Raw genomic sequence first — 10739 nt, 5'->3', positions numbered from 1 at the left:
CTTGGGCATAGGATTTTAGGTTAGAAAATACTTTCTGAATTTCAAAGGCATTGCTCTGTTCTAGTTTCAAATTTTTCCTTGGTCTGATACCATTCTAATTACTGATCCTTTACATGTGACTTTCTTTTTTCTCTGTGGAAGAGTTTAGGTTCTTCTCTGTATCTGATAATCTGCAATTTCATGATACCTTAGTATGATTTTTTTTTTTTTTTTAAAGAAAACTAGCCAGGCACACTGGACATAGAGAACTACCATAATTCAGATACTGGATCTCCGAAAAACATAGCAGGTTAGGGTGTGGCAAAGCTGGCTGGGGAAGTGGGGGTGACATGTGGATTCCAAGACCCGGAACGCGTGCAGAGAAGAGTTCCCAAAGCCCTGCATGTGGACTTCTCCCAAGAGTGGGAGCAGGTTTTCAGTAGCCCGGCCTAGACCTGGCTCAGCCTGAGGCGTGGGACCTTTTACTCGGCCCCAGCTTGCGCTGCAGAGCCAGTTGCTGCCTCGCCCTTCACTTCCACTTTCTCAGATAAGTGTTGCACTGCTTTTTGCTCATTTCATTCACTTCTTTGTGCAAGATGTGAAGAGCCTGGAATCCAGCTCGAGAAGGAAAGGTGAGCAACCCAGAACCCAGTAACATTTGTTTGGCAAGCCTCTTTTAGGAGCTCTCTGCTACATTGGGACCTTTTGGTAAAGCTGTTGAGTGCTTGTTCCTCAAAAAGTCCGTGTCTTGCTTTCAGACTTTCTCAGCAGTGGCTGGCACAGAACGCCAGGTACACGTTTTACCTCAGAGATTGGCGACTTTAATCTCCTAGACTTCAGACACCACTGATGCGGATGAGACCACTGCCGTCGTCTCACGGGGACTCACTTTTTCTGTCTCTGACAGGTTTTAGATTCTCTCTTTTCTTTAGAGTTCATCCTGCTGTCAGGGCACCTCCCCATTCTCGCCTGGAAGCATGGCTGTCACCTCTGATTCTGCCTTCTCTACAACTCTGTGAGACTGAGGCGCTGCTCCCTGTGCCAAGAGGGCCGCTGCTTTGTATGTTTTAAAGAGAAGGTCGCTCCATCCGCTTCTGGCTTACCCATCAGAAGCTCATGTGCTTTGTGTGTTCAAAGAACTCTTGATAATCACTGGGCTGATTCTGCCCGCCACTCTCATCTGTGCTATAGGTTTAATCTCCCTGGTGAGTCCTGTAATGGGAAGGGGAATTTGGGAAGAAAGGGTAAACGTGTATCAGTCCCCTGGACCTGGAAGTTTCCCTTCTCCTTCAGTGGCTCATCCTCTGATTGCTTCGTCCTCAGAGTGCCCTGCCCGGGCCTTGCTGTTTTGGTTTTTGGTTTTTTGTTTGTTCTTTGAGACAAGGTCTCACTGTATGGTCTAGGCAGCCTTGAACTCACTGTGCAGCCCAGGCTGGCCTCTAAAACTGAGCAGTCCTGCTTCAGCCTCCCCAGTGCCGGGATTATAGGTGTGAGCCATGCCCAGAAATTTGCAATTGTTTGTGTGAGCCTTCCCTAGAATATTCTTAGAGGGCAGAAATTAGTTTTATTTTATATCACCTTGGCATGCCTAGAAAAGGTGACTGATGAAAATCTTTATGCCAGAAGACACCCAAGCAATTGTAATTATTGGTGCTCATGCTAAATTATGACATTCTCAAATCAACTGAAGCCAGATTTTAAGAGACTCATGCATTTATACTTCATCTTGAGGTTTTTTTATCCCCAGCCTCTTTTTCCTTTCTCTTTTTTCTCACGTTTCAAAAAGATCATTGTCCCTAATTCATTTCCTCTTCTTTCCTGGTGAGTATATTTATTTTTGTTCAAATTACTTTCCATATGCACATTTGAAAATCAGTTTAATAATTGATTCTCAAGTCCATAAATCATCATCGAGTGCCTATGGAAAGGACCCTAACACTAAAGTACTCATTAAAAAAAGAATGCCAAGAGGTCTTTAAATACTTTGATCTTTATCTTTAAAAATAAAAAACCTGGTTCTTCATTAATCACTTGGACTGTATGTTCCAGTTCTGAGCTGTTTTCTAGGACCCTTGTAGAATTAATAACAAGCTTTTCAAAACTCTTATTTAAGTCTTCCAGCCTATGAAATATTTTCAAGAGTAGAAATAATGAAATACCACTTAAGTATGAAAGTAATTAGTGCTCATGTGCTAAAAATTAAATGCATGAGGAGGAAAATGGATGTTACACAACTCCGTTTTGTTACCTGTGATAACACACATTGGAACCGTGAACGCACATAGCTGCACTGCTCTTAGTAGTTACCACACCTCTTAGTTCTCAAGGATTTCTTGTTCCATTTTCAGTGAAATTTTCTTCATTCTCTGAACAGCCCAGGAATTTGGGGTTATTTTCTAGTCAAACAAGTGAAGAACTTTTACAAATGTGAACAGAAAGTTTATTTTATAAAAATTTTAAGTAACATTGCAAAGTACTCAGATATATCTTCAAATATTCTGCTTTATAAATCTTTTTAGTAGCTTACAATGTGAATACTGAACCTACAGTTGAGGTTGCTAGCCTTGATGCGCTTCAGATTTTTTTTTGAATTTCTGAAGAACTTAATTTTCCATAAAAATAACTGACAGTTGAAAGAATATATGGCGAGGAATATTGCTCCTCTGACTTTTCCACGTCCCTTAAGATTGCTGCTGTCGGGGCTGGGGATTTAGCTCAGCGGCAAAAGCGCCTGCCTGGCAAGCGCAAGGTCATGAGTTCGGTTCCCGGTACGGGAGAAAAACCAAAAAAAAAAAAAAAAAAGATTGCTGCTGTCATTCTGCCATTACATTAATGCCAACAATATGCACTGTAGTAAACCATTTGTTAGTGAATAGCTATGTAATATAATTGAAAGCAAACTTTATACAGGTTAAATCTCAAGACCCAGTTCTCCAAAGAAATATTCCGAATTTAAAATCTGTTTCAAAACTGAAGCAGGCTTAGCCTGTACAGGACTGACCGGCATAGTCAGGCTTTCCACCGAAAGCAGGTCCTGTCTGGGAAGCCCAGGTGTGGTTCGTGACTAACTGCAGAGTAAGTTTCATCGCAGGTCCTTCAACAAGCCATTTTCCCTTGAGCTCCTGATGCTCCAGTCGTGAAGCAGGCAGACTACGCCTTCTCTGCTGTGTGTGTGATCAGAGCATGTGCAATGAAACCTGTGCCTTCTACCATCTAGGCTGCCTTCCACCTCAAACAAACAAGATACATTCACACACACCCTGGAGGAAAAAAGTACTATAGTGAGCACCCTTCTGCTAAATTTGAAGTTGGACCCTGAAAGATTATTTTATTCAGCCTCAGGCTTTAAGCCTTGGAAAAGATCTTAGATCGGAATGGTGATAGAATTTTCATAATGAAAGCAATTGTTTTATTCATCGATGCCAGAATTTTTCTTCATGAAAATTACAGCATTTAAAGTAAATCTGTGGACTGTTCTTTTCAATTAACTGAACAAAATTGCTCCTCCAAAAAATATTCCAGCATAGCTGTTGATTTATCATTACAAAACTTCTTACAGAGGGACCAGGGATATAGCTCAGTAGCGCAGCCCCTGCCTGGCAAGCGTGAGGTCCTGAGTTTGATTAGAGGTCCCCCACCAAAAAAAATGCTTATGGAAATTTTAAACAACTTGCCCTGTGGGACATTATTTCTGTAATTTACTTGAAATTATTTCACAACTTATGGAATAACATATGGGAAATGTATATGTGAGAAAAAAAAAAAAATATATATATATATATACTTTTTAAAATGAAAAGCTTTTAAAGAGATTTATGGAATAAGATAAAAATGTGCAAGACAAAGCATGGAAAGCCTTAAATAAGAATTTATCACCACAAAGTGGACTGGAACCGCGTGGTCGTAATTCTCTTGCAGACAGACGTAAGGCCACGGGAGCTTTCGTGGTGGGTCCTCGTGTTGGGAGAACCAACAGACACCTCTGTCCTTGAGAATTAGCCCCTCCGTTTTCTCCCAGCTCCCCCACTGTGTGGCCGTGGCACGGGCCCCCGGAACCTCAGCCAGTGTTCGAAGGTCCGTAAGTGTTGAACACAATATTTAGCACGTGTATAAACAGAAAGCTCGACGTGGCAATCTATATAAAAATGAAACTGTGAACAGCCGGACAAGAACACTGGGCCACACGCCGAACTTTTTTCCAGGTCCCTTGACATCGCGAATTGCCAATTGCTTGCCAGTGGAGGGTCTGGTTTCTGAAATGATAATTTGGAAATGTTACACTAAATGCAAACCAAGGAAGATTCTAACTTACAGAGTTAGAAAATGGAAGTTGTGGGTTTGTTAAAAGATACTGATCACAGAGTTTTGAAGTGCATTAAAAAATTTTTAAAACTTTTGGTGATCACTGAGGTTTCTTTTCCTTAGGATCTGTCAAAAGAAGTTACCAACTGATCCCTTATTTGAGGACTCCTCGTGTTGAGAGAGTTACCTGGGGTTACTCTATTTCTTTCTTCCACTGGATCTGAATAAAAGCACCACTTAAGGAAAATGGCTGTTTCGTGTATATTTTTATAAAATTAAGAGGGTCTAGCTGGGTAGGTTGGTTGCACACTCCTGTAATCCCAACACTGAGGAAGCTGAGTCAGGAGGGTTGCCCAAAGTTCAAGGCAAGTGGCTATATAGTGAGTTCAAGACCAGCCCAAACTATATAGTGAGACCTCATACAAATAAATAAGTCTAAACCAAATGAACTCTTTCATTTCTTTCCAACTCTTTGATTTTATAATAAAAAATGGGAAAAGCAGAAAGAGAACAAAGCCAGATTATTAAAATTATTATTTTTAAAGTTACTAGTACCTTAGCCAGGGGTTTAAACCGTTTGTTTATTGGGTACAAACTGAATTATAAATTCATTTAAAGTCAAAATATGGATGAGGTATTCAGGAAGATATTAAGTCTAAATATTAGGTTTCTTTTGATACGAATTCCTTACCCAGTTTATTATTCATATGGTGTATTCAATAAAGGCCTTTAGGCACCAGTGGCTAGTAAATTCGTATCATTACGTATTGAAGCATACAGTGGAAATAATGATGAACTAGAAAGGTCAGTATTTTAGTTTTTCCATCAGTATTTTGACCAGTTCTGCCTGACATCCTGAAAACCATAATCCATGTGTGACCTAAACTGGTCCCTGTCCAATAACTGTTCTAGAGTAAGTTGACTCTTCATTAAAAATGGCATTATCAGAGTAAACTGATAAATGAATACAGGGTTGGGATCCATTTCCAGGGTGGTTACATGTCTTTACAGACAGTTCTTTCCAAAAATCTATAGATTTCATGGGGTTATCACCCTGCGGAGCTGAGCCCGTCACTCTCGTGGCCGAGATTTCCTGAAGCAGCCCCATTGCACTGGCTCTGAGCGTGGGTGTGATCACCGGGCAGAGTGAGCAGACTGAGACCCTTCTCAAGCCAGACTGTGAATTCAAAATGATTCTTTTCAAGAGTGGAAAGAGTATTTCATGGCACATAAAAAGTCCTATGAAATTCCACCTTTGGTGCCCATATATAAACTTCAGTTAAGCCAGCCAAGGCTTCCATAGGATCTGGTCCTACTTTCCTGCCAGTGTCCGAGCTGAGGGGCTGTGACAACGCCATACGGGATACAAAGCTGTGCATGTCCACTCTTGGCATTTTACTGGGTAAGTCCTGATCTCTGTCTGACATAAGCGAGTATTAAAAATCACCCCTCTCCAAGACTGCAATTTAACTGACCCGAAATGGGATCAGGAATCTACATATTGTCATTATCTATCCTGAATGATTCAGATCATCAGAATATTGCTTTGGAGCAGTCAGGTTTTTAGTAGTCATTAGGGAGCCTGAACTGAACCCCAGTATGCAAAGAGACCCGTGCAGTTCTGCTCAGAGAGCCTCTGAGTCCTGCAGGGAAAGCCTAAGCCCTAGACTCGGGGACTGCTGGACAGATGAGTGTCCGCAATGCCCAAATCACGCCCTATGTCAAAAACTGGTCGGCGGCTCGGGACGCGAAGGGGCAGGTGCTCAGGGTAAGTAACAAAAATTTGAGTCCTCGGAGCCATTTCCCTCCCTTACCCGTCAGAGTCCTGACCATCTCCGGAGCAGCGAAGGCTCCGGGCATTCATAGCCGGAGGCTGACAGTCCACGCACACTGTGTACCCCTCTCGGAGATACTGCATCCAGCGGGTCAGCGGCCGCGTCTCCAGAGCACAGTGTGGAGTCAGGGACTCGGTCCTAAACTCCATGCAGTACCTAGAGCAAAACAGGGAAAGGGTTCACTGGCTGTAACTAGAGGTGGAAACCCGGCCAGCGCCAGCACGGAGTGGGTGCATCTTCGCAAGTGACACACCAGTCACACGGAGCTGGCAGTTTCTCATTTGCGGAACTACTACTCCTACGTACTACTGCAGAACATAAGAAACCTTTTCGCCTTTTCAGTCCGTGACTGATTATCTGATCAGCATGAATTTCAGATGTGGACAACCCATATCCTGTCCAACCAGACAGTTAAATTGCATATAAAAGCATATGTTTCAGTAGGAAACCAGCCCTAGATAATGTTGCAGATACTGTAAAGAACTACATAAATTGAAGGGGCCTTGTGTGAGCCTGAGAAGTCAGCTGTGAGCCCTGAGCGGGCTCGTTCTTGACACCCAGGCCAGCACCTGTGCTGTTCTGCCCCCAGAGGTTCCCAGAAGCCTTCCTGACAGTCACCACCTGGCCCGCCTGCGTGATCCCAGCTCCCGTCAGTGGACTCAAGCGCCAGAGTTCTGCCAGGCATTGCACGTGCAGGCAGAAATGGGAGGCTGGGTGACGTTTCCTGCGACAGCTTGGTGTCACCGTGTCCTGGGCTGTGGAAAATGCTAGCATTCATGGGACTGAAGTTCTCGGGATATCCAGACATGGTGAGTGTTAGAGTTCGTATACAAAAGCAACACAGCTCTCCAAGTCTTCAGGGGAAAAAAACAGTAAAAACCCCAAGTGTCACAAAAGAAACTTAGTGCGTTTTCAGTGTAATGGCCTAATTTTTTATCCATCCAGTAGTGAATTGTAACAGGTTAAATGGGAAGTATTGGGAGAATCTGCTCCAAAGATCTTTAACAGTGGCAGATACTGCTTATTACTAACTAAAGTTAACTAGTACCTGTAGTTATTGAGGTCAGAAACTCGACAATTCTGCATCAATCAACTTTGGACCAGACATCTCTGCAGGGCTATTTTCTTTTTTTTTTTTTTTTTTTTTTTTTTTTTTCTCCGGTACCAGGAACCGAGCTCACGACCTTGCGCTTGCCAGGCAGGCGCTTTTGCCGCTGAGCTAAATCCCCAGCCCCTGCAGGGCTATTTTCTCATTAGATGCTCTTATCAACCTAAGGGTTGGGTGTTAATACTCCTACTTCTCATGAGAAAAAAAAAACAACTGGGGTGGAACAGTTGTGGCTAGGGAGCATGTAGCCATCCAGTCTCTTACCTGAAGGCAGAAGAGAGGACCTCAGGTAAGCATGGGGTGCCTTCCAGTCTGTACCAGGAGGTTTCGGTAGGAAATCCCCTGAACTCGTGTGGGTCACTTACAAATTTACTAATAGACATGATGCTGGAGTCCATGACCATGCAGACTACGGAGGAACATCCTTTGTGTCCTTAAATAAGATTATGCTCATTTTTATGGAGCTATTTCTTGGCGATCAGATCTCAGAGACATAAATCTTTATAGACCCACAAGAAGAGGGAGGGCAGAAGTACTTTCTCAACTCTAGTGAAGACTCGTGTTTTACTGGAAGCCAGTGAAAAACTAACAGAAGAAAACAGCAAAGAAGTCTTTTGGATAGACTTCACTACGTGACTGGAAAAACATCATCATACTAATAAAAGTGCCACATTACCCAGGCTCCTCTGTGTGTGTAGACCACTGCGGAGATGCGGCTTGTCTTGTCCTCTCCTTGTTGAATGCAGAGGTAGTTATAAAGGCAGGGACTATAAAAGGGAAAATTCTGTTAAATCCTTTCAGCCAAAGGAGTCAGAACAGGATTTACCAACCCTGCGGTCGTGCCTGGCTAAAGGTCTCCGTTTCTGAGCCCCAAGACATTGGCGCCCCATCAAGCAGTGAAGTGGGGTTAAGCTACAAGTTCTGCAGAACCAAGTTACATAAAGGTTTGTGCACATGCAGAGGACACGGGACCGCAGGCCTCCGACAAGCACATTTGTCTGCAGTGGCAAAACTGACACAAAGGCGAGCAGCCAGGAAAAAAAGCCGCTAGGAAATAATAAAAAGGCATGGGAAAGTGAGACACAGAGATTGTAAGAGAAGCTAATACAGGAAAAGAAGTAGAGAGGGAAAAGAGGAAAAATAAAGTAAGAGAAAAAGATGAAAGAACCGGAGCAGTAAAAAGGAGTGGAAGGAGAGAAAACACCATCACAGAGGAGAACGGGCGGAAGGAGGCGTGGGTGCTCGCACAGCTCCGGGAGCCGCAGCCTGACCCTCTCCACCGCCCCCCACACAGCGCCGGCCGGGACGGGGAGTCCCCGTGCAGCCCTGGGCTCCGCCACTGTCGGTCAGAGAGAAGGGAAGGAGCCCAGCATCCGCCCTCCTCCCTCTGAGCTGTTTCGTCTCCCTTCGCTGATGGGTGGTGTGGCGCTGTCCTGGGGACTGAGCCCGGAGCCTGAGGTGTGCTAGGCGAGCACCGTGCCCCTAAACTACACCTCCAGCTCTCCGGGGCCAGGGGTGGGTACGGGAGACCGCGCCTCGTCTTCACAGCAAGCCACAGCCCCAGTCCTCTTGCTCTTTTTCTATTTTTTGAAGTGGAGACAGCTCTCGCTAAGTTGCCCAGGCTGGCCTCGAATTTCCAGGGTTCCCCCCAGACTCCCAAGCTGCTGGGGACACAGTTGTGCACTGCGACACTCGGCTCTTTTTCTGTTTTATTTGTGTACATGTGCCCGCTCCAGCCCTAAATGCAGGGATGCATCTTTGCTCTCTGTTGCGCCTGGAGGTGACTTCTTGATTCTACTCCGATGTCCTCTCAAGAAGACAGGGTTTGCCTTGGTCTTCACTAGTCCCTCACACATTTACACACCATAAATAGTTGTCCAGTAAATGCATGAAGAAAATCAGGGAATCTCCACCAAGGCACACAGTCCTATTTCCGCGTGGTCTCTGTTCCTATAAAGTCATTCCTTGTTATCCAGGAGTGTTTCTTCCCCGGAACCCCAGAGATGCCCAGATCCTCAGATGCTCAATCCCTTAAATAAAACGGCGCAGTTTCCGTGTAACCTGTGGACCTCCTACCATATGCTTCAAATCACCTCTGGATATTACTTGTAACACCTACTTCAACATAAATACTAATAAATAGTTGTGATACTGTGTTGTGGAGAGAATGGCATAGGAAAGCCTGCGCATGTTCTGTACAGAGGCAGTTTCCCCACCCCATGCTTGCAGTTTGTGGTTGGCTATTGGCCGAGGCAGACTCTCGATATGGAAGGCCGACTGTCCCGAGCCCTGCAATGGAGACAGCTCAGCAACCCTTCCTGCCTTTTATTTCCGAACCTGGACAGCCCCATGAAAGCCAGAAGCCGTTGATGGCTCCTGAGACGCCAAGGTCAGCATCAACGTGAGCAGGTCGCGGGAGGGCGCTGGCTGGGAAAGGACGCCCGAAGCCTGCGGGCTGCCGTGTGCGGCGCCTTGCTGCCACAAGGGGGCAGGCCTCAGTTCGCGTCCAGATTTTCTTAACGAAGAGTCTTCCTGCACTAGAGAATGTAAGACAAGAGCAGCCTAACGCCAAGCAGTCACTTGTTCGTAAGGCTTGCCGGCCTGGTTCCTGTTTCATGTGGTTTGGTGCTTAATCTCCCCAATACGAAAATTATCCACCCCTAGAGCAAACCTGAGAGTCCTAGCTTGTGGGGTTCTTCCTTGCTGCACTGACATGTTTAACTGTTGCCCAAAAAAGCAGGTAATGCTAAAAAAAAAAAAAAAAAAAGCAGGTAATGCTTTCTAAATGCAACTGTAACCTTTGCGTTTTGAAAATGCACAAAATTAAGAAGTGAGGGCGTGTGCAGGATTCTTGTCTCTCAGACCTAGTGATCAGCAACAAAAACAGCTAAAGGATTTTAGCTCCCCCATGTGTTTTTAATTCTGTTCTTTTGCCACGTCTGTGTGCTTATCCGCGAAGTGAAGAATAAATTTACTGCTAAATGCTTGCAACATCAGACTCATCAGACCAGCAAATTCTCAGGATGTGTTTCTTTTGTTCAAATAATTTCTGTGCTCTCCTAATTTGTACTGCATGTGTCAGTACAGAAGTTCAAGGGTACCAAGCTTCATGGACAGCTCAGAAAAAATGAGGCAAGGGATGCAGCTCAGGGTGGAGCCCTGAATTCAGTCCTCAGAACAGAACAAAAAATCGTTCAGGGCTCAATTGTAAATGCAGCTGAGGCTTTCAGCGCATGCGCTTCAGAGTCACCCTATGATAATGCAGATTGCAGAGTTCTGTTCTGCGCAGCCTGTTTCCCGTGAAGGGTACAAATTCCGACCTATTTCCCCTTTCTTTCCCAAAGCACCACCCTCCGTGTGAAGTCCGATTTCAGAAAGGAAACGGGAAAATTTCAACCTGTTACACTCCTAGGTGCCATCGGGCCCAGAGCGGGCACAGATTTGCCCTGAGGCGCGGTGGCCCCTCGTGTTTACAGCCTGTTCGCTCACAGTAATTTCTTTTTTTTTTTTTTTTT

The 10739-nt window shown here is 44.8% G+C and overlaps 1 protein-coding gene across 1 annotated transcript in view; it reads right to left on the bottom strand.

Moving 5' to 3' along the window:
- Positions 1-3362: 3362 nt before the first annotated feature.
- Positions 3363-10739, bottom strand: part of Sbspon (somatomedin B and thrombospondin, type 1 domain containing) — a gene marked incomplete at its 5' end in the record, with an annotated part of 25678 nt that continues 18301 nt past the window's right edge. Inside the window, 3 exon segments of the mRNA XM_013518221.1 lie at positions 3363-4232; positions 6096-6272; positions 7901-7991. Coding sequence (XP_013373675.1) covers positions 4115-4232; positions 6096-6272; positions 7901-7991 — 386 coding nt within the window.

The sequence above is a fragment of the Chinchilla lanigera genome, unplaced genomic scaffold (genome assembly GCF_000276665.1).
Source record: "Chinchilla lanigera isolate Chin_1 unplaced genomic scaffold, ChiLan1.0 scaffold00043, whole genome shotgun sequence".
In the NCBI taxonomy this organism is placed as follows: domain Eukaryota; kingdom Metazoa; phylum Chordata; class Mammalia; order Rodentia; family Chinchillidae; genus Chinchilla; species Chinchilla lanigera.
This window is presented reverse-complemented; position numbering and strand designations above follow the sequence as displayed.